The sequence below is a fragment of the Pogoniulus pusillus genome, chromosome 2 (assembly GCF_015220805.1).
Source record: "Pogoniulus pusillus isolate bPogPus1 chromosome 2, bPogPus1.pri, whole genome shotgun sequence".
In the NCBI taxonomy this organism is placed as follows: Eukaryota; Metazoa; Chordata; class Aves; order Piciformes; family Lybiidae; genus Pogoniulus; species Pogoniulus pusillus.
This window is the reverse complement of record NC_087265.1, coordinates 11,086,217-11,111,114: the sequence shown is the minus strand read 5'-3', so window position 1 is coordinate 11,111,114 and position 24,898 is coordinate 11,086,217. Positions and strand designations below refer to the sequence as shown.

At 40.8% G+C, this 24,898-nt stretch overlaps 1 protein-coding gene across 5 annotated transcripts in view; it reads right to left on the bottom strand.

Moving 5' to 3' along the window:
* DPP10 (dipeptidyl peptidase like 10) overlaps positions 1-24,898 on the bottom strand; it is a 665,816-nt gene that overhangs the window by 61,220 nt on the left and 579,698 nt on the right. For all 5 annotated transcript variants that reach the window (XM_064156282.1, XM_064156301.1, XM_064156292.1 and 2 more), the window contains one exon: positions 2,459-2,579. In XM_064156282.1, coding sequence (XP_064012352.1) covers positions 2,459-2,579 — 121 coding nt within the window. The remainder of the gene's footprint in view (positions 1-2,458; positions 2,580-24,898) is intronic.

The following is a 24,898-nucleotide window of genomic DNA, read 5'->3' as shown; positions in this document are numbered from 1 at the left end:
TTTTCTACCACAGAAAGCAGAATACTAAGTTAAACATTAGTTAATGGACAAGAAGCAGTATATTCGTTAATGACAACAGACATGGACTGTGGTTCTCCAGTGTGTACAGACAGAATTTCCTTTTTCTCTGACTTTATGTATATTCAGAATTTCAGTCCTCCCATATTAAATAAAATGCATCTTTAGGAGTGAAGGGCACACACAGAAGCAGGAGCATAACCTCAGACAAGCATCATTGCTGTTATTGTGTTAGCTGCTCCCATTCTTTCCAAGATAGCTCTTTTATTATGAAACATTTGCAGCTTAAAGAAACAGTCTTTTATCAACAATTTCGTTGATCTTTCAGAATGTTAAGATACAATAAAATCCACATCAGCCTCTTTCAGATATTGCTTTTGAGATACATTGTTAAGCTGAAATGTCACTTAAATTTAAAAAGCATATTGGCATGTTTCAAAGTTTTGATTCTCTTCAATTTTCAAATGTAGACCTCATGAATATAGAGGTACAAATCATATTAAAAAAAACCCTCACACTGCTTCCATGAAATACATCTTAAAATTCTATCTGTGTAACACTGAGATGTGGTCTACTCCATCCCTTCCAGACAGCTCAAATAAAATGCCTGGAAAACACCAGAAATAACCCCTTGCACTGGGTAACTTTTGGTGGTCTCTTTCAGTCTGAATCATCCTATGACATCCTTATGATCTTTTACAGATTGGAGAAAAATGTTTTTAAAAGAATCTCATGTTCTATTTTGCTCTGTGATGCAGAGCCTTATAGTGATCCTTCACTGCACATCTTTTGCTGCAGCTCCATGCTGCAATCAGTTGCACCCCAAAGAGAAGAGAAACCCTCTTCTGACCAGGTGTCTCCAAAGCGCTTGCAGAACTGGAGTCGTAATTGCCTTGTTATGGCTGTGACTCCTACTGATTTCACTCTTTTAGCAAAAGCTTGAAATACTGTTTCAACTTCAAAAAGCTATAAATGCTTAAATTCCTCAGTTGTCATGTGGCCATGTTAGGTTTGAAGAATTTGAAGTGCATCTCAAACTATATTCCATTCCAAAGATGTCCTTTGTCCTTAGGTTTTGAAATATGCTGCCACATTAAAACAATTCATATAATTCATAGCAACCTTGCAAGTTGTTAACTATCAGACACAGGCATTTAAAGGACCATTCTCATTTCAGAGTTTACTTTGATAGAGATTCTTAAAAATCCTGATGTGAGCTGTCTGCTCATAACTATGGAAATGCCAAGAGGTATAGACAGACCATTTCCAAGGAATACATGGAAATTGCTGTGTGGGATTACAACATGTCAAAAAAAAGCACTCTGCCCTGCAAAATTCTATATATGAGATGATTTGTACTTCAGTAACTATTAACACTGAGCTATTTATCTATAAAATTAAAGAACAATTGAAATGTGCATTCATTTTAAGCTCTTGTACCAGCTTGGTAATCTGATCCCATTTCCATTTATCTGTCGCTACATTCAAAACACTTCGGATAGAGAGAGAAACAATCTACTGCAGTACAGAGAAGCTAGCCAGCTTCAGAAGACAGAGGACATCACAGACTCTGCTGTCCTCCACTCTGTTTTAGCACTGCTTGCCAGGAACAGCAAGTTTTCCAGGAGTCTAGCCCAGATTGGTTTATGCAATCATAGCATCCACCATGAGATAACAGTATGGTGCTTTTAGATCTTGTCAAAACATCTGAATTCAGGCATGTTCTTAAATTAGAGCACAATGATATTGCTTGGCTTGAGGGACTGGAGTCTCTTGTGAATCATACTTAACATGCAGCACATCAACCACAAAAAGAAGCACCAGGCAGTACTGTCTCTGATCACTTTCTGCTCCATGGCCAGCAGCATAAAGGCAAATGTAGCCAATGCTGCTTCTGTGCTATGGCTCTTCCATGCTGCCTTCTGTCAGGAAGCTTTCACTCTAAACGTAACAGGACTCTTATTCACAGAAGCAAGAGAGTCCTCTCTCCTCACTTCTGTTGTAATCTCACAACAGCTCCACACGTAGGGAGTTACTCTACATACGTAAAACACCCACAGGTTTTAGCTGTACTTGAATAGCTCTGTTTGAAACGCTGGCTGCACTGAAGTTGGTAGTAATAACTCACATCAATATTTCACCACTAGAGCATTTTTTAAATACTACCTAGTGTTCATAATGGGGTTGATACTTTCTGATTGAAAATAAATCACTCCTTCTCAGAAAATATTGCTCTCTGCCAAAAAAAAAAAAAACCAACAAAAAACCAGTCAGTGCAAAATATGAATAGGTACAAAGGCAATCTTGCAAGAAAATGAGAAGGCAAAGAATCAAACCCAACCTTATATAGCATTTTCTGAAATGAACAGATTTGTGCTGTTGGGTCTGTACAAGAACCTCTCATCTGTTTTAATAAACAGGCATTTTTTGTCCAGCTTACCTTCATATAACCAGTCTGCAATTCCATTAAAAATAATTCCTTCTTTTCCCGAAGATGTCAGGCGCAATGAGCTACTCTTTACATCAGGCTGGTAGTAGATGTTGTTTTCAAAAATATAAATCTAGATGAGGTAAAAGGGATGGAGAGAAAAGAAGAACATTTTGGTGGATATAAATGAATGTTCAGCAATGCATATATAATTTCCTCAGGCTTGGAACAGTCTACAGAATAATTCAACCTGAGTTTCACCAATACTGCCTTCATATTTCCTTTTACTATCAATTTGGACAAACTAAGAGAACTTTTAATACTTATGCCATGCCAAATTTTTCCTTTGAAATTGTTTTTCCAGTTGAAATGTTTCCATTCACCTTAAGAAATATTATTATACTCTGCAGAATCACACAGAAGACAAGTTTCATACCAGTTGAATAGATAAAAGAAATTTTCCATTAATTCCATTCTACCTAACAACATCATCTGTTTTTCTAGCTGTGAAATGAGACACACTTCTCCAAGTACATATAGTGCAGTACAGGCATCAGAAATATAACTCCCAGCTTTACAGCACAGTGTGAGAACATACTGGAGAAGTCAAATAAATAGCAGGCTGCTGTTCACTTTTCTCAGCTTGCTGACACTTTCTGAGTATGACACACAAATATTTTACTTCAAGTGTGATACGTAAATGCCCTTTTATTTTCAAGCCTAGGCCACTCCTCCTTTTCCTGCAAGTAAGAGACTAGACAGTCTGTCCTCTTTTCTTTTACTGCCACTTATCAGCCTTGTGTGCTTTGCTTTGTTTGCTCACTTTGCTGCAAAGAATTTCAAGTTCATTCATGTTGTGAGGCTGAGCTGCAGGCTTTGTGACAAAGTGCATAAAGAGAAAAAAAGAAGGGTGTGGGGGGCAAGGCAGAGAGGGAGAAGAAAGAAAGATAAGCAAAAAAAACATTGGAGGGGTATAATCATAGAATCACAGAATCAACTAGGTTGGAAGAGACCTCCAAGATTATCCAGTCCCACCTATCCCCAAGCCCTAGCCAGTCAACTAGACCATGACACTAGTGGCCCATCCAGTCTTTTCTTGAACATCTCCGGGGACAGTGACTCCACCACCTCCCTGGGCAGCCCATTCCAATGCCAATCACTCTCTCTGCCAAGAACTTCCTCCTAACATCCAGCCTATACCTCCTCCGGCACAACTTGAAACTGTGTCCCCTTGTTCTATTGCTGGTTGCCTGGCAGAAGAGACCAACCCCCACCTGGCTACAGCCTCCCTTCAGGTAGTTGTAGACAGCAATGAGGTTACCCCTGAGGCTCCTCTTCTCCAGGCTAAACACCCCCAGCTCACTCAGCCTCTCCTAACAGGGCTGTGCTCCAGGCCCCTCACCAGCACTCTCTTTATCTGTAATTCCTTTAGCAGCTCCTTGCCCATCCAGTCTGGCTGTCTCCCTCATTGGCTCATCTTTTGGCACATTGGGACAGCCTGCGCCTGCACCTTCAGGAGTTGACAGCAAAAAGGGCAGAAGACAAATACAGTGATGATAAGGAGGGTTTATGACATGGAAATCATCACATTCTCAGATTTTTGCCACAACAGGTTATGTATCTACCTTTCTCCTACCGGCAGGGAGGCTGTCGTGGTTTTTAAAGAGAGCCAGCAGAAGACTGGGTGAGGCACTTAGTGCCATGGTCTAGTTGACTGGATAGGGCTGGGTGCTAGGTTGGACTGGATGAGCTTGGAGGTCTTTTCCAGCCTGGTTGATTCTATGATTCTATGAAATGAAGCTCTTGAATGAAATTGGAGGAAAAATTTAGAATTATATTTGGAGAGAGAGAGAGAGAAAGAGAGAGATACAGAGAAGATATTACAAAGCAAATACAGCATCCATGGCAAACCCCTTGAATTTTTCCCCAGCCCAAAACTAAATCTATAGTTCTCAGTGCTACAATCCTCCTCTCCTCATGCCTCTGCCATTCACAGGCCTAAACACAAGCCTCTGGAGGCCCCAGAACAGGCCTACTCCCTACATGTTTGTCCGATAAAGTGGCTGCCGCTCGACACAGGGCAGGAGGGAGAGGAAAGGAGAACAAGCTGGCTTTGTCCTGAGTTTATAAAGAGATAGCAGAACTATGGGATTGAACAACAGCCTTCTAGTCCCCAGAGGGTTTTTAACCCTATCATTCTCAACCTGGGACAGAGACCTTCAAGCACTTCACTGCTTTGATGTGTGTTGTCCTGAACTTCTCCATTGGCCTTACCTTTCCCAATCCAGGCTAATCAGAAACAAGCATCCAAGCAAGATACTAACAACCCAAAAGCTACAGATGGGTATAAAAAGCAGACCTACAGCTACTAGCATACCCTGTAGCAACACTCTCCATCTTTTTTTGCCTGTGCTCCTTCATTCCTTGTTTTCTTGAGTTCCAATGCCTGTGACTAGACTGCTGCTTCAGCTATTATCATCTCAGAGTTGTAGCCTTTTTCTTTACTCCTCTCTTAAATTACAATGGCCACGTATGAGCTTAACACTGCAATCAGACTAGTTATGCACCATCTGGATTCACATTAAGAAAATGCAGCTAACAGCATTAGAGAGGCAACATATACTGCATGCTTTTATTACATGTTTTCATCAGTGTACACTGATTTAAGGAGTTTCAGAGAGTGTTAACATGAAGTAAATACACTTCCACCACAGACCGTTTCAAAACGCCAGGGTAGGTATAGGCTGGATATTAGGAAGAAGTTCTTCACAGAGAGAGTGATTTCCCATTGGAATGGGCTGCCCAGGGAGGTGGTGGAGGCACCGTCCCTGGGGGTCTTCAAGAAAAGACTGGATGGGGCACTTAGTGCCATGGTCTAGTTGATTGGATAGGGCTGGGTGCTAGGTTGGACTGGATGATCTTGGAGGTCCCTTCCAACCTGGTTGATTCTATGATTCTATGAAAAGGCTAGTCACTTATCAATCCCTCCTACTTCTATGATAAACGACTTATGGGAAAATACTAACCAGAGAGCAAAGTTTTATTATCACTATTACTGCTGTTCTCTTTGCTTCTAAATTACCATCTGAAGTAGATTTCCCTATGAGTCCCCAAACTAACGGCGTTTCTGGATTTCTAGCAGTAGCCACTTCATGCTTTCTGCTGTAGAGAGCAATAAAGCTGAAGTGGTTTTTTTCATACCATAAGCAATGCAATGATTTTAACCATTACTGGGAATCAAGGCTGACTTTGAACAAAGTCCTTTATGGTCAGAAATTCAAAACTTGGCAGCGAGTTCACAACTGAGGTAAAACTAAGTGATCTGGTTTGAACAATGCAAAATGCACAGGCTGGTAATAAACTTTACAAATAAGACTTAATAAAACTTATGGGAAGCTGATGTATGATCCAGCACTAGCACCAAAAGAAAGCAACTTAGAGGGTGTCAAACATATCAAGCATCTGAAATAAGATCAACAAATGCTTCCTGTCAATGCATATTTCCATAGTAAAAATGTACACTTTCTCCTAAGGTAAAAGAAACAAATACAAGTCATAATAAGACATGGTTAATTGCTTAACCAAGAAGAAATAATTAAGTGCTTGCTAATTAAGTGAATTAAAAATATTCCTATTACACTGAATTATATACAAGCAATGGGAACAACTCCACTGACTACTGCTTAGTAAGCACCAAGCATTTTGTTCCAGTTGACAATCTCTTCTTATATAAACAACTACTTTCAGGACATTATACAAAAATCCTGCTTGATCAAATCATTCTATTTTATTTAACCTTCAATTAAGTAAGATCAATCTAATTACTTTTTGAAGATGAGAAGTATATTTTTTTGCTTTTCTCTCCCCTTTTCAAGCCATTTGTACTTTCAGTGGGGAAGATACAGCATTTAGAGTCTGTAGTAAAAAACATTTGAAGTCATCATTGGCAGACAAAGTATAGGCTTAAGAACTACTTGTTTTATGACTGAACCATGAAAAGGTCTTTAATCCTGTTATTACTAATTAGGCATTGCTAATTCCATTTGACACATTTCAGATAAGTAAATATCTCACCCTTGTGCCACTGATTGCTGGCTTCCTCAGCCTTATCCCCCATTCATTCCATAAACCTTTGTCTCTATCCACAATCAATTCTCAGCCACTCCCTGAACACGTCCACAATCCTCTTAGTCTACACTTGTCAGCTAAAGTTTTCCTTCTCTCCTTATTACCTATGATATATGTTTTATGCAGACTACCCAAGATGATCCTGCTTTGGCAGGGGGACTCAATGATCTCTGGAGGTACATTTCAACCTCTGATGTTCTGTGATTCTTTCAACTTTGAAAGTTACCCCAAAGAATATTCAATATATGAATTGGAACATTGGAATGGGCTGCCCAGAGAGGTGGTGGAGTCACTGTCCCTGGAGGTGTTCAAGTAAAGCCTGGATGAGGAACTTAGGGCCACGGTCTAGTTCACTGGCTAGGGCTGGGTGATAGGCTGGACTGGATGATCTTAGAGGTCTCTTCCAACCTGGCTGCTAATTTCCTGAAAAATTCAAGGTCATCTGGCAGCTCTCTCCCTAGCAAGCCTCAAGCTTATTGCTTACTTGAACTTAACATTAAAAATGAATTTATGTTCCTTTGAAAATGTTTATGAAATGCAATGTCCATGTTACTCCACATAACTAAACAGCTTGTAAATGCACATCAATGATTTAGGGTTAGTGCACCTGCAAATATTGCTGTGCACTGCCTGCAGCATTCTGAAAGATCAATATCCCCATGCTTAAGCCTGTAGAAACATCTCATAAAGATTCACCATCATGGTTCATCACTTAATCTCACCTGTAATTTTGAATATTTATTCTATTTCAAGTGGTGCCACTTTCCACTTGAAGCACACAGGCTGCTGTTTGTACTGTCAGGAACAGCTTTGCACACACCTCCTTACAATGATGCTGCCTAAACTCCACATTCCTGAATATGCCAGAGTGCTCCTCTATAATTATTTGATTCATTTGTTTCTTGGAAATAAAGATTTAGGAGCTAAAATACTGACTTCTGCAGCAAAACAGGCAGCAGACTTGGAGTGAAAACATTATTGTGAATTGGTGCATGAAGCTCTTTGCTTTGCTCCCTTTAAATCCAAGCTATGGATTCAACTCAGCATTAAGTGTAGTTACAAAACCCAGCCTCCTATCTGACATTACAACCAGAGCAATGCAGCCAAGAAAGACATTTCTCAAAGTCATACTCATTGTATGAGTTCTTCACAGTAAAGTATTTACATGGTATAAAATGTACAACTCTAAACATACTGAAATTGTAATGGGTGATTGCTTGGCTTTTTTGCACCCACAGGAGAGTCAATAGGATCTTGCTCATTTATGCTTATTGCTTCCACATATGACACTGAGCAGCAGCTAAGCATCATGGCTTCACGGCCCTCTAAATCACTTGTGACTAGAAGAAGCATGTGTACAGCAACTGTGGTTTTACCATAGTTGGAGTTGGACTTTTTCTCCCTGGCAAACCCTCAGTTCCTATCAGCCTGCTGCGGCCATAACACCATTCCATGCTCTCTTCCTGCGGCAACAGGCGGTGTCATATCTGAAGTGACTTCAGGAGGAAGATGGATACTAGTTCTATGTGGATTATTACAGGTCCATCAACTAATAATAGAAATGTTCTTCAGCTGAAACATGCAAAAAAAGTCTACACTAGGCTTCAGAAGCAGAGGAAGTCCTTATATACCATGGACAACCTCTATCCTTGCCGCAAAGCATCTAAGTTCCTTTCCTTTGGTTCATACATTTTTAGCTTTCTTGCTCTATTTAAACATTGCCAACAGTATTTTCTGTTGAAAACTGCATCTGTAGAAAACTCCTTACAGTTCTACTTTATGCTGCACTAAAATATATGTCCAAGCTTTTATATCAAAGCCACAAAGGCTAGATAGAAATTTTTATTTTTTAGGTGGCAGCTGTGGCTGCTGCTCAGCTGCAGTACAGCAATATAGAGAAACTGTATTTATGAGCCACAATTTGGTCTTCAAAATTGAGTGAAAGAGAGAGCAAGTGGTTGGGAGAGAGCTCAGACTACAACAGAGACTTACAGCTCTCAAGTACTGCAAGGCACATAGCAAATCACAACACTGAGATAAGAATTACTGATCAAAACAAACCAAATTATTCCTGGAGCAGAAATTGCAAATACATATGCCCTCAGTAAGTCAGCAAGTAAATGTATGCCCAAAGGTTTCCAGGTTGGGGACCTTCACATGATTCATTACTCTGTGCATTGTGTTGTGGGCAATGGCACATAAACTGAATGTTCCTTGCTGGTCTTTCTCCATTCAGGTAATTCAAAGCAAGCAAAAGTAAAAAGGTTTTCTTAGTATACGCTTGAGTCTAATTACTACATTGTGAGTACTAAAATGTTGACTGTAACGGGTGAATCTTCCAAAACTGCCAAAAGAGAAGTTGCTCACTGTGTATCAGACAGGTATTCTCATGAATACACCAGTGGATTTGTGTCCAAAATGCTTTTGCAGCTTCCAGGCACGCCGATAAGAAAATAAATTGAAAAAGGCACAAAGTGGAACCAGGCTGTGCTATCTTATAGGAAAATTATTAGTACAATCTTTTTTTTAAACCTCTTCTCTTCACCATCTATTTCCCAAGTATTTTTTAAAGTATCTGAAATTATTATTTCAGCTAAGATTCCTAGCTAATAATGCTGCAAATAGGGATAAATATCAAACTCTATGGCCTGCAAAATTATTTGACTTTGTTTTCTTAGACACTTTGCACAGCTAATCACAGCCAGCCTGGAAGCAGATGAAGGAAAAAGCACAGCATTTCTTTACTTTATGAAGTGTTTTCCAATTAATGAAAAACATCTGCAAGAATGTTTTGGATTAGTGAGAGATTAATTATTGATAATGATCACATTTATTTCAATTGACTGTGAAGAATGTGAAGCTCTGCTGGCTCTAATATTCTACCTACACCACTAATCCTTCTCTTTCTTCCACATCTGTCAGCCTTGAAACTATTTTTTCATAAATATTCTCCTAAATTAATTTCTTCCAGAACCACTTATTTATTGTTTGCAACATGTTTCACAATTACATGACTTTATTTCAGGCTGAGGTCTTAAGCAGAGCACCCAGTCCAAGCAGTTAGTTCCAGATGGCAGACAGCTGTGAAAACACAGAGGCATCTAATCCCACAGCTGAACAGCAAACCCAGTGCCAATAGCTGGAGAGGCCCCCTGTGTATCTTTAATCATTTCAAACACTACAAGCAGAGAAAAGCCACTAAATTACAGAAAAATACTCCACTTTTTCCCTTTAGGTGCTCCATTATAGCCTCCTGCTTGGGCATATCCACACTCAATCACTCCTCTGATTGCAGGGCAGCATATTGGCAACAGTTCAAACTTTTTACCCAGCAGTTGGGCAGCAGCAGTAGTTTGCCTGGAGCTGTGTGGAGGTCACCATGTGATTGTGTGAGCTTCTGTGAAGCAGGGCTTTGAACTCTCTAACAAAGCAGGGGCAGCTTCTCTACCAGAGGCTGCCAGCAGCTGGTTAGTCCTGGCAGTTAAAACAGAACCACTATCAGATATTTGTATGTGTCCTAGAAATTCATCCAGCCACCAAAGTTTAGACTTGTACTTATATCCAGAGCCTAGTTTTCTTCAGGACGAAAAAGAGAGCTGCAGCCCTGGTTGATAAATCTATCTTCTTCACTGGAACCAGCCATCAGTCACATATGCAGAGAGAACCTACCAAAATGAAGCAAATTTCTCTTCACACTAATGTTAAGGAGGGAGACTTAATCTGACACTAGTCCTCTCTCTAACTTATTCATGGATAAACTTATTTTAATATGGCTATGGTAAGGTACCTTACCATGCAGGAAGTTCTTAAAATGGATTAGACAAAGATTAACCATACAGGTATTCTGTCCTGCCACTGCTGTTCCTCAGTATGAAAGGGAAACACCTCAGGCATAGATACATCACTCACAGAATTGTAGAGTCAACCAGGTTGGAAGAGACATTCCTCCTTTTCCTTTAAGTAAGAGACTAGACAGACTGTCCTCTCCTCCTTAACTGCCACTTCTCAGCCTTGTCTGCTTTTCTTTGCTTGCTCATTTGCTGCAAAGAATTTCAAGTTCACTCATGTTGTGAGACTGCACTGCAGGCTTCGTGACAAAGTGCATAAAAGAAAGGTAACACCCAGCCCTATCCAGTCAACCAGACCATGGCACTAAGTGCCTCAGCCAGGCTTTTCTTGAGCACCTCCAGGGACAGCGACTCCACCACCTCCCTGGGCAGCCCATTCCAACGCCATTCACTCTCTAGGTGAAGAACTTTCTCCTAATATCAGCCTAGCTCTCCTCTGGCACAACTTGAGACTGTGTCCCCTTGTTCTGTTGCTGGTTGCCTAGGAGAAGAGACCACCCCCCACCTGGCTACAATGTCCCTTCAGGTAGTTGTAGGCAGCAATGAGGTCACCCCTGAGACTCCTCTTCTCCAGGCTAAGCAATCTCAGCTCCCTCAGCATCTCCTCATAGGGCTGTGCTCCAGGCCCCTCACCAGCTTTGTTGCCCTTCTCTGGACATGTTCCAGTATCTCAACATCTCTCTTGAATTAAGGAGCCCAGAACTGGACACAGCACTCAAGGTGTGGCCTGACCAGTGCTGAGTACAGGGGAAGAATCATAGAATCAATCAGGTTGGAAGAGACCTCCAAGATCATCGAGTCCAACCTAAGAATAACCTCCCTTGTCCTACTGGCCACACTGTTCCTGATCCAGGCTGGGATGCTGCCTCATCTTCTGCTACTATCTACCAGAATCCCCAGGTCCCTTTCTGCCTGGCTGTTCTCCAGCCACTCTGTACCCAGCCTGTAGTGCTGCTTGGGGTGGTTGTGGCCAACGTATAGAACCCTGCACTTGGCCTTGTTAAATCTCATCCCATTGGCCTCTGCCCACCCATCCAGCCTGTTAAGGTCCCTCTGCAGGGCTCTCCTACCCTCCAACAGATCCACATCTGCTCCTAGCTTGGTGTCATCTGCAAACTTACTGATGCTGGACTCAATTCCCTCATCCTGATCATCAATAAAGATACTGAACAGGACTGGGGCCAGCACTGATCCTTGGGGAACACCACTAGTGGCTCATGCCATGCTTTACCAAAGAGGAAGGCATGTCTCCCCAGCCTGTATCAGAACCACATTCTCTCTGTCCTGTGTCACTTCTCAGCATTGTGTGGCCACAGTTTAAAAGCCACAGATTCACAAATCTCCAGTTCAATATTTCCACACCTGATGGTAAATGATAGCAGAGGTTTCTAATAACTAACAAAACCAAAAGAAAATCAGTTAGTACAGCCTTTAAAATAGTCTTGGTATTTATTACATGGAAAACTTGGGCACCTGTCCCATAATGCTTAATATATCAAGGTCTTATTTTCCTAACATGATGAGTGACTCTTTCTAATTAATCCTCCAGAGTCTGAGCACAGCAGATTTGTTTGACTTCCTGATTCATATCACCACCATAAACACATTTTGCCATCAATAATAATAGAAATGGGTAATGTAAACAGCAAGTGACAGTGAGCTTCGCAACTATGATTTATCCTTCCATAAGTTTAACAGCTACTAACATTAGCTTTTCAAGTTAAAAAAAAATACACAGAATCCTGCATCTCGAGCACAAGCCCTATGAGGAGAGGCTTAGGGAGCTGGGGTTGTTTAGCCTGGAGAAGAGGAGGCTCAGGGGTGACCTTATTGCTGTCTACAACTACCTGAAGGGTGGTTGTGGCCAGGAGGAGGTTGCTCTCTTCTCTCAGGTGGCCAGCGCCAGAACAAGAGGACACAGCCTCAGGCTGCGCCAGGGGAAATTTCGGCTCGAGGTGAGGAGAAAGTTCTTCACTGAGAGAGTCATTGGGCACTGGAATGGGCTGCCTGGGGAGGTGGTGGAGTCGTCATCCCTGGGGCAGTTCAAGGCAAGGTTGGACGTGGCACTTGGTGCCATGGTCTAGCCTTGGGCACTGTGGTAAAGGGTTGGACTTGATGATCTGTGAGGTCTCTTCCAACCTTGGTGATACTGTGATACTGTGATACTGTGATCTTGTCTTGAAGGAAATGAGTAGCATGGTTTGTCACTACATGGACTCATGAAGACAAATATCTGGTTCAAAGAAAGCACCAACCAAACTCTGCTTAGCGTATGGGAGGAAGAAAACCAAGGCAGCATCTCTATCAATTCACTTCTAGTTAAAAAAACTATCCCCACAACAGGCAATGGTCTCTTCCTGTGCAGGTGTGTCTTACTAAGAAATAAACTAAGAAATCAGATTTGTCAACAGTGTCACCGACCAACAAATACAAGTAACTATTCCAATTAGAAACAACTTCAACACTCCCACCTAACACCCCAGAGACCGTGACAATCTTCTTCCTTGTCTTCTCCATAGGGAATATGAACTCTGACAAAACTAAGGTATTTGATTTTACCCAGAAGGAGACCTTCAGGCATTCAGGAAATGCTTCTGTTGCAAAACTCTGACAGTTGCTAATGAGAGTGATAAAGAACAAGAGGACACAGTCTCGAGCTGTGCCAGGTAAGGTTTATGCTGGACAGTAGGAAGAAATTCTTCATGGAAGGAGTGATTGCCCATTGGAATGGGCTACCTGGGGAGGTGGTGGAGCCACCATCCCTGGAGTTGTTTAAAAGGAGACTGGATAAGGCACTTAGTGCCATGGTTTAGTTAATTAGGATTAGGTGACAGGTTGGACTCGATGATCCTTGAGATCTTTTCCAACCTGGTTGATTCTGTGATTCTTTGACCCCAAGCATCTTCAAGCAGCCCATTTCTGGTTATATTCCTGTGGGACTTCATCAAGGATGTGCAGTTCACCACTCTGCACTAGCACAGGTGACTTCAGAGCCCAGTGTTCTATGTAACAGATCACTCAACTGCACTTTTTGCTCTTTTCAGGGAATAAGTATTTTTACTGATGCCTAAACAAGCATCCTGTGCATCCACATAGAAACTGTGGCTAACCAGCTAACTCCACCATCATCATGGCTGATAAAACCTATGCTGAGATGTAGCTATTTAGACTCTTTATTTCCTAAGCATATGGCAAAGTTCCATCCCTCCTTCTTGTGAGACTGCCAGCTAATTAGTTGGATAATTAATTCTTCAAAAGCTTCAAGATGTTTTTCCATCTGGGCTTGCCTCTTACCATTAGTTCTGACTCCTGCCTTACCATACATTAACCAAGGCCAAACCCAACTGCCCTTAGTGAGATCAGTCACTGAAATTTCCAGATGAAGTATGCCTTCTTGCTAACAAGATAATAATATCCAGTAGTCATTAAACAGAAGAAAGTCAAATAAAGAATATTTTCTTGGTCATTTAGCAAATTTTTTACTTTTCTAGTTTCAGGTACAATAATAAGTGGGTAGAGAACTACTTTGCAGTTCATACCAGGAAGAGAAAGAATATCCAACAACACATGCAGTAGCTGTATTTCTCTCAAGAGTTCATGCTGGAGCATGTGGTGGATCAAAACACACAGCAATGGAGCAACCGTAGAAGAGAATCACAGAATCACAAAGCTAATTAGGTTGGAAAAGACTCTCAAGACCATTGAATCTAACTGTTAAACCTAGCACTGCCAAGCCCACTGCTAAACCATGTCCCTAAGAATGAGAACGACTTGCATGCTGCCACAACCACAGCTAAAGAAATGCAGTATGTAAGCAGAGTTTAAATACCTTTCATATAGCCAGTTTAACTAGCAGGTAAAGCCCAGTAACATAACTGGCATTGAGGAAAAATTAGTTTGAAGATAGATTGCTGTGTTTATACTTCATGTGTACATATATATATATATATATTTCCAAAGAGTTGCTGTCTACAACCACCTGAAGGGACATTGTAGTCAGGTGGGGGGTGGCCTCTTCTCCCAGGCAACCAGCAACAGAACAAGGGGACACAGTCTCAAGTTGTGCCAGGGGAAGTATAAGCTGGATATTAGGAGAAAATTCTTCCCAGAGAGAGTGATTGGCATTGGAATGGGCTGCCCAGGGAGGTGGTGGAGGCACCATCCCTGGAGGTGTTCAAGAAAAGCCTGGATGAGGCACTTAGTGCCATGGTCTAGTTGACTGGATAGGGCTGGGGGATAGGTTGGACTGGATGATCTTGGGGGTCTCTTCCAACCTGGTTGATTCTATGATTTTGTTTCCTGAACAGCATGCTGTTTCACATACTAAGTTCAGCACCAACAAGTGATCTTAAATAAATAAATAGCATCTTAAATACAATACATCTTAAATAAGTTATTTTAAAATAACTTAAAACTGCTTTTTAGGAAAAAAAAACCAATGGTTTCAATTCCTCCTTCTGTTTTAGGCCCACTTATGGTAAATGAAGATATTTGTGCACTTTGATTAGTAAATAATATCTGAACTAACTTTGGGTTATAGGAATAAGTTGAAATGAAACCCCTGTTTCATTTTCTTCTACACCTGCTGTCAAGATAACAAGTTTGGCTTTCATTTAATTATTTAACGTATTTGTTACCACTTGCTGGTTCACAGCTTGGAAAGAACTATACAAACAGCTACTTTTCACCAATTAAAAAGACACTGCAAATCAGCCAGAGTGTTTGTCAATGTATTACCATTACACTACACACCTGTCTTGCCATCTTCTCTATCAATATCCAGCATTCTCTAAAGATCTGACAGAGGTATTTTTTCTAATAGAGCCACTGATGATGTTAATGACAGTCACATGTAATGTCTGTTCTCTTCTACAAGTCTGAAGTGAACAAATATTTTCTTGTCATCTCTGACTCCACTTACTATACTCCTGGGATTTACTGACTTTAATTGACTTTGCCAGACCATTATTATGCACACTGCTACAGAAGATGAGTATGCTTTTATGCCTTTTCCCCTGCCAAAATCTCATTTAATTGAAGCACTGAAGTTCTTCCCAGTGAAGAACAAGGTGGTTGCCTGTCAGCACAGCAGTATAGCTGCTATTTTCCTTTTTCCCCTCACAGAACAACAAAACCAAAAGCTCATTTTAGGGAAGAAAAGACTTTCTAACATCATCCAGAAGAAGTGAACACACAGCGTTATGTAGAAATAGCTGTTTATCACACCCAGTCAGAAATTCCAAGATGGCAATCCAAACCTCCTGATTTGTATCAAAGCTCCTCTATGGCCAGAAGAGCACATGCTGTAGTGAATCACAGAAACCCTTCAGGTCTGTATTTGGTTGCAGGAAAGAAGTGGCTATTCCTGTGTCCTGTGACAAAGCAGTGATGTGATGCCGTTTGGTGTGTTTCTTTCCACAGCTTGAGACTCAGCAACCATGTTCAACACAACTACTGAACAAAGTACTGGGGAAAGGGTCATTCAAATTGCTCCACACAGGGTAAGGAAGATGCATACAGCACCACTCTTCTGTGACAATGCACTTATACATGGGTGTTTCCAAGTTAGGTGTTGATTTACTGGGCCATACATGTGCAAGTGAGATCTGTTGTAGACAGAAACCACATGGACAAACCAGATTTCTAGGGGGTATTTTGCACATGTGGGAAAAGTAGAAAGGCAAAGGGTGAGTATCTACCACTCCTGCTCATGGTAATAGGTTTTTGAAGAAGCTCCTTTGTAATGAACTGAGTAACACATTGAGAGGCAAGTAAAATGCAAGATGGCAAACTACTACCCAAACCAGATGCATGGATTGTTTAGCCTGGAGAAGAGGAGGCTCAGGGGTGACCTTATTGCTGTCTACAACTACCTGAGGGGTGGTTGTAGCCAGGAGGAGGTTGCTCTCTTCTCTCAGGTGGCCAGCACCAGAACAAGAGGACACAACCTCAGGCTGCGCCAGGGGAGATTTAGGCTGGAGGTGAGGAGAAAGTTCTTCACTGAGAGAGTCATTGGACACAGGAATGGGCTGCCCGGGGAGGTGGTGGAGTTGCCATCCCTGGGGCTGTTCAAGGCAAGGTTGGACGTGGCACTTGGTGCCATGGTCTAGCCTTGAGCTCTGTGGTAAAGGGTTGGACTTGATGATCTGTGAGGTCTCTTCCAACCCTGATGATACTGTGATAACATTGGTGGAACTGATTATTCTGCTCATGCCTTTCTTACAGGTCCTGCAGTTATCTTCAGAATCAAAGAGAATCGCTACAGTATGGATGATACAATACACAGGAAAGTGGCTTATAAAGCTTCTAGAAACATGACTTCTGGATGGTTATAATATTCATTAGTGACTTTATCAGTACAGTTACACAGATTATTTAAAAAATCCTTTTTTTCCCCCTCTGTCTCACAAATTGTCTATTCAGATGATGTACGTTAAGAGATGACAGTTTCATGGAAAGTTTTATGGAATTGTGTTGCAAAGCAGCTTTATGTTATATCCTTTTCCCCTACATAACAAAGCTGAGCTTTGTTAATACTAAAACGCTTCTTTATTCTGCAGCTCAGTGACTGAGCAATTCACACTGCTTGAAGTATTCGATACTGAAGTTGATTAGTTCTTAGATACTGTAAGAGAAAGCTCCAAGGAGACCTTCACAGAAAGAGTGATTGGCATTGGAATGGGCTGCCCAGGATGGTAGCGGAGTCCCCAATCCTGGAGGTGTTTAAGAGGAGGCTGGATGAGGCACTTAGTGCCACGGGTTAGTTAATTATAATGGCTAGGTGATAGGTTGGACTCAATGATCCTAGAGGTCCTTTCCAACCTGGTTAATTCTGTGATTCTGTGATTATATCTGTAGCCTATCTAGACACTGAGCTCCCAAGAAGAGGAACTGCAGGCTAAGATGTCTGGTACAGTTTGCAATAGAGCTGCTTTGCAAGTCTCCAGTTGTGCAGGATGGCTCTGATCTCCGGACGTTTTCTTCTTTTGCAAGTCAGTCTACAGTGGTATAAAATGTTCAGAGCTATTTGGCTCTGACTGGTGTCAGCTCTTGCCCATAGTTCAGTGTACACCACAGACAACTACATTATGCAGTTCCTGGACACAGCATGTATCATCAGGCAGCTAAGCAAGCTATGGCAGGAGACAAAAATCCACCCTTATTTGATCTGTGTTTCGAAATCACCAGGCACATTGCAAATGAGTCAGAAACCAAATAATAGATAGTAACAGAATTACTGTAATTGTAAGCAATAATAACTATACTCATTCTTAAAGATACCAATTTTCTAAATATTGTGACTGACCTTCACAGGAATATTCTTAGAGGAAGCTTTCAAACATTTTGATTATGTTGCAATTAGGAAAGACAGGAAGTAGCTGTTGATCAGCTTCAAGGCCTCAAAACACATACATCCTGGTGTCATATACCACCTTTTTTTCTGTCAGTTACAACATGTTCATTTTATTTCTGCAGTTATCAAGCTGCCATACATAGCACCAACAGAATACTGAAGCACCACCTTTCCACCATCTAGACTAATGCCACTGCATCGCAGCAATGTGCTAGCACAGTTGTTTCTGAACAACTGCAAACAGTCTACAAGGCTATTATATTTAATTGCTATTCAGACAGTTTATAAATCTACTGTAAACAACAGCAAGGGTATACTCATGATACAACTATAAGATTCGTTACTAATGGCATGAACTAAACCAGGCCATGAACTCACAGAGTATCAGCAACTTGATGATAACTGTGATGTATATGTCCTTGATTTCCAATTAAAGTGAGCAAGCATTGCCCTCTTTTGTTCAGACACACATTAATTGTGTTGCCTTTCCAGTGATATTGGATCATGATGTTCACTCAACTCACACCCTGCCTAATCCCGTGACAGCTTAACTCATGAGTGCAAACGTTGTGCTCTATGTTATATAAACAAAATCATATGTAATATCTGAACTATGACCTACACAAAAAGCCACTTAATAAATCTTTGTGACTGCACAGAAGATTACAGTAAAACTGCCTTGTCCCCAGGCTGATAGCCTAGAGCTACTGCTTTGCCCATGGAGCTGCCTGGAGCATTATGCTTATAGAATCATAGAATCAACAAGGTTGGAAGAGACCTCCAAGATCATTCAGTCCAACCTAGCACCCAGCCCTAGCCAGTCAACTAGACCATGGCACTAAGTGCCTCAGCCAGGCTTTGCTTCAACACCTCCAGTGATGGTGCCTCCACCACCTCCCTGGGCAGCCCATTCCAATGCCAATCACTCTCTCTGGCAAGAACTTCCTCCTAACATCCAGCCTAGACTTCCCCTGGCACAACTTGAGGCTGTGTCCCCTTGTTCTGTTGCTGGTTGCCTGGGAGAAGAGACCAACCCCCACCTGGCTACAACCTCCCTTCAGGTAGTTGTAGACAGCAAAGGTAGTTGTAGACAGCAAGGTAGTTGTAGACAGCTTGTTGCAGCACTGTGCAAATGTCTTAAAGGGATTGGACTGCTCAGCTCTTTGGTCTCTGTCTATGAGGTGTATGACAGGCTTATCTATAAACAGGAACTCACACTTCTTGTTTCTCACATTTAGTGGTAGCTTCTGACTAATGAATCAGCATGGAAAAGCATGGACAGAAATGCCACACTTACATTCCTGACTCATCCCTACAGATTTACAACAAAATCATAATCTGCCCTTACTATAAAACCTTTTGAGCTGTCCACTAGTACATCAAAAGTTCATCTCACACTCATACCAAGAACATGGTTACACCCAGACTGATCAGCCTATGACAGAAGCTACAATGAAAAGTTTTCAACCCAGTTACTCCAGAAGAAAAAAGACAGCATTGGGAGACCAGGAAATAGCTAAGATAACTGTTCAGACTGGATGCCAGAGAAGTTTTCTCTGTTTTCTTTGTCAAAATATAAGAAAGTAGCAACCTAAAAGCAAAGCCAAAGTAAAAAAAACTCAACAGAATTAAACCTGAAAATTTTCTCCTATCCTTACAGTATTAGAAGGTCTTGGAGAACTTCATAAATTACTCAAGCGATGAAGTAGACCAGGATGCCTTGGAGTATCCTCTACATGAGAAACCCAATCCAAGCAGGGTTTAACACAAAGCTTTCTTCTTGCAGCAGCTATTATTGACCCAGCTTACTTTGTCATATGGTACACGTGCCTTTGTCTTCTCACTGTGCACACTGTTCAAGTTGCCAATTGTCTTTGTGGAGGGCCAGTATTTTACTGGATGACATCTACCTGTACAGACTCCACAGCCATTTATCACTTCACACAAATGGGGCACAGAATGCAAGAAAGACAATTTGTTTTAGAATACCTCAGCAGGAATGAGAGAAACAGGAATAAGAACTTTCTGACTGACTCTTATAATAGCATTTCTGATTGGGATAGTTCAGTCTGTGAAGCAACACCTGAAAATAATCATTTGCCTTCTTTCCACACAAAACATCTCCTATTTCTGTAAATGCACTGGTATCTGCCATAAACAGTCATGTACAGTGTTCTTGAAACAGTTTCTGTATTACCAGTACAATTAGTCCCTACTGATCAAATTCTGCTCATAACATGTAATAGGTTTACACAAGCACATGCATACTATTAGTATATTAGGTCTTTAACTCACCATAGACAACCTCTACAGCTCTAAATACTTTGATCTGCACAGCTTTCTCTTTTCCTCATTAATACTATTTCCACTTCCAATATCACTTTGTTTCCACAAAAATAAAAGTTTTAAGTGTTGGCTGACTGCTGGGTCCTTTCAGCCTTCTTTCTTCCCTTCCAATCAGTGCTTTGTTTTCCCTTACAAATCAAAAGTAACTGACTTTTTAATCATTATTCTCCAGGGCCAGCCTGGCCTTGAAGCTGTCAAGCCTCACAATTACACATCCACAATAAGTTCTCTGCATTTCCCTGCATGGTTCAGGCTGAGTCAACATGAAAGCCTAAGTCACTTTAACACAGTGTGGCAGGAGATAAACCTGCTTTGACCCTATAGGGCAAACACAGTGGGGAGAAAAAAACCCAAAACCAACAAATGACAACACATGAAAGGACATTTAAGGGCTGGTGACGATGGAATTTAATGTCTTTTTTTTCATGACAGACCTGGCCAAAACAGAGAGAAAGAGCCTAGAGGGGAGATGAGAACTTTAAAGGTATTAAAGATGAAATGACAAAGTGATTATATGACCCAGGGACATCAGTAAGCCTGCAGTGTTTAGTGGCAGGATTTTGGAATTACATGAAAATACAGATAATAATAAAATTTGTTACCCATATATTTGCAACTCCTTCAAGATTCTGCTGGACAAGGTGCTGGACCATGCTGGCCAGACCATGCTTTTTGGAGGAAAGGCTGGACTTTTATTCCCGAGATCCCTTCCACCCTAGTATGCTATGAACTCTGATTTAGCAAAAGGTTCAGTCTGATTTTGACCTCTGTTCAACACTGACTGTATACTTAGCTAATTCTAAAGGATTTTAGACTTCTGAAGAATAACTCAGAATCATAGAATCAGCCAGATTGGAAGAGGCCTCCAAGATCATCCAGTCCAACCTAGCACCCAGCCCTACCCAGTCAACTAGACCATGGCACTAAGTGCCTCAGCCAGTCCCTTCCTGAACACCTCCAGGGACGGTGACTCCACCATCTCCCTGGGCAGCCCATTCCAATGCCAATCACTCTCGCTGGGAAGAACTTCCTCCTAACATCCAGCCTACACTGGATACTTCCCTGTTTCTGCATTATATGAAGCTATGCAATTTTCACACAAGCACAGCAGTCCTATTTTATGAGTCATTGGACTTGCAGATAATAATGACAGACAGAAGTGAGAATGTTCAAATATGCTTTGTTCCACATACACATGTAGAACAGCATCCAAGTCCAGATAAGAGATATGTGTAGTTATTTTTGTCATTCACTACAGGTTGTTGCACAGGAAAGTCCTGATGATTGCCCCTATTGAATATGTGTGTCCAGGGTTTTTTTCATGTTTCTTACATGAAAATGTATCTATATATACAAACATACAAATAATCCACATGAAAAAAATAAATAGCTTTCTAGTACAATGATGCATCAAATTTCCAATAGATTTGTTTACAAAAGAGTTATTGACCTGTGACTGGATAGAAAAATGCACTACACATGTGCACTGCTTACAGACTGATTCAAATTCGATTCTAGCTGCATGCAAGAGCAGTGATAATAGAATAAGAATCAGGGAAAGGAAACATCTTTTATCTCCCTTCTCAATTTATTCACTATAAAGCTGCTGGGCCTTTTATTGTTCCACATGAAAAACAGTAGTAAAAGAATAATGCTCCTATAAAACATATGATATTCTCATTATTTCTTCACATCTTTGAGATACAGCCAAGTAGTTATTCTAACAAAGGGCCAGCAATATCTAATCCTCAATAGTTAATATTTTTAAGTTGCCTCTGATACCAGGACACCTTCACTGCATTTTGCTAAGCAAAATGGTGAAGAAACTTCTATGCTCCAGACAGCTTTGCTTCCATTTATAAATGTTCCTGCTCTCTAGAGCTTCACAAAACTTTTATTGAATATATTCAACCTTGATACGTAAAATTGTATTTTCCCCTATTTTCCAGAACTGCCTGTGTTTGCTGCCTGCACTCTCTATTCCCCTTTACTGAGATGGAGGAAACTGCTTTTGCATGGCCTACCACTTTTGAAACCAGAGAGCATGCATTTAATGCTTAACTTCTTCTCCAGCTTCATCCATATTTAAGTGAAGTGGGCACCTAGAAATTAATAATTGAAAATGGAAAGCAGTTCAGAAGAATGCCTTTAGAGAAACTAGTAATTTAATTTTTTTTCTTTGAAGAATAGTTTGAATTAAATGATTTAGATGGAAAGGCAGAAAAACATTTACATTTTACAACGCTAGCCTGAGAAATCCAAAAGGAAATCTGATGTGCAGCAGCAGCTTAGGAGGAAAAATATCACACTGTCTGTGTTCACTATGGCCCTAATAAAAAGCAGTTCTTGTATAATAAAAAATACAGCAGCAGAAAGGTTTTGCAAGTAGGCCAGTAAATGGCTTTCACATAATTTCATAACAGGATCTGACCATTTACTACATTGCACCTAAACAGAAAAGAATCATAGAATCAACTAGGTTGGAAGAGACCTCCAAGATCATCCGGTACAACCTATCACCCAGCCCTAGCCAGTCAACTAGACCATGGCACTGAGTGCCTCAGCCAGGCTTTTCTTGAAGACCTCAAGTGACAGTGCCTCCACCACCTCCCTGGGCAGCGCATTCCAATGCCAATCACTCTCTCTGGCAAGAACTTCCTCCTAACATCCAGCCTACACTTCCCTCAGCACAACTTAAGACTGTGTCCCCTTGTTCTATTGCTGGTTGCCTGGGAGAAGAGGCCACCCCCCACCTGGCTACAATGTCCCTTCAGGTAGTTGTAGACAGCAATGAGATCACCCCAGAGAGCCCACTTTCACAGAACTGCTAATCAAAAGCTGCTGTTAAAACAGTCTTTTTGTGTGGCTTTTCTGCAAATATTTTAATTTTCTGGTTTGAATCCTGAGGCTCTGGTACAGTAAGTTTCCACTTGTAATCAAAATATTTGGAAGAGGAAATGAAAAGCTTTAGTAGCCTCCCTAATTTCTCATTGCCTTAGGAAGACGTGACTCAATGCTTCCAGGGATTTAGCCATAATTGTAGTAAAAACTTAACTAGGTGGCCAATGCTTAACCATACAGCTTGCCTTTCTTCAGAGAAACATCCTCAGCAAGGCAGAAGATCTCTGAGTATACTCTGAAGTACAGGAGCTCTGTAAAGAACTCCTCATACACTCTAAATAAGAAATCACACCTGAGGTTAACGCAACATTACAAAGTTCTTGTTTGTTTCTGGTTTTCAGAGTAAGTCAAAGCAGACATTTTCCTCTCAGGTTTACTGCCATTTTCCTCATTAGCATTGAAATTACAAGAAAACAAAGCCTTGACATTTCCATACGTGATTTTAAGTTACGTATAGAAAAATTCAGCCAGTCAAAAGAGCATAATAGTTTGAAAATGGAAACAGCAGAGTAAATATATTTATTTAGGACTTATTTCATTAGCATTAATTAAGCTTGTTTGACTCATGTACCCTAAGAGACCTTTACTTCCTCATTTGCAAATAGAAGTGGTTTTGCCAGGAGGGGGTGCCAAGCACCCACGGCATTAATTATGCCAAAAATAAAAACACACAGCAAATATTTTACAGAAAGATAATAAACTATTTTTTTTTATAGTAGTTGTACTTTGAACCTTGATAGAGCAGATAGTAAATGAAGCCTTCAGCTGCTAATGGCTGTTAAAGCATCTGTCGGGGAAGGTATGTGTCCAGCATAGTCCTGCTGATGTCTCATTTTACTAAAATGAGTCTAGTGCTGGGTAGTTGATAAAGAATGTAGCATTAAAAAACTTCTCTGTTGCAGTATTTCTTTTGTCTAAAGCAGTATTTGAAACAGAAACAAAGCTCAAATTGTGAAGAGAAGGCAGTTGTAAGGAATTATTACGTTAGTTCGACAATCTGCAAGTTACTTGCATTCTTGTGGAGCAACAGATGTTGATGGGGGTGATGGCAAAATTAACCTCCAAATAAGACAACCAAGGTAAAGGTAACCAAACACAAAGCAGAAGGGTAGAGGGTTTTTGAAGTGGTACATTTATTAACAACAATTAAAGCAGATTTTGGTCTGTTTTGTTTCTGGGTTTTTTGCATGCTTGGTTACTGAGTTTCTGGGTTTTGTTTGCATGCTTGGTTTTATATAGATTTACTATAAAGGTGAGGTCTTATTTCACAGAGTTTTTTCTTGGTTGTGTGTTTTGTTTTGATTTTTTTGGTTTTGTTTGGTTTTGCCTTCTTGCCCCACTCTTTTTGTAAAAGCTTCGTCTTTCAAGCCCTATTATTTCTGAGTACAAGAGAGTAATTGCTTGTTATTTTTAGCACTTAAGATCTTTTCCAAAAATTAGAGTAATTGTGAATCCAGAACTTCCTTACAGTCAAAAAACTGTGCTTCGTGTATGCAAGATACTAGGTAATTCTACCCAATGATGATCTAAATTACATTACAGCATAGGAATAGCTCATCTTCAGTCCTGCCATTTGATAAAGCTGTGTTTTCTTGATGGCATCAAATTCTGACAAAAAAGGCCATCAAGCTTCTCCAGATTGCCCTTTTTAGTATTCTGGAGAGCTTTACCATGTTTTTGATTTCTGCTTTGCTAAATATGCAGTTATTTATGCACAGCCCTAAGTCAATCAATCGTTATTTAGCCTGATCCATCCAAACATATAACTTAAGCTCCCTTCAAAAACACTTAGAATCATAGAATCAACCAGGTTGGAAGAGACCTCCAAGATCATCCAGCCCAACCTAGCACCCAGCCCTATCCAGTCAACTAGAC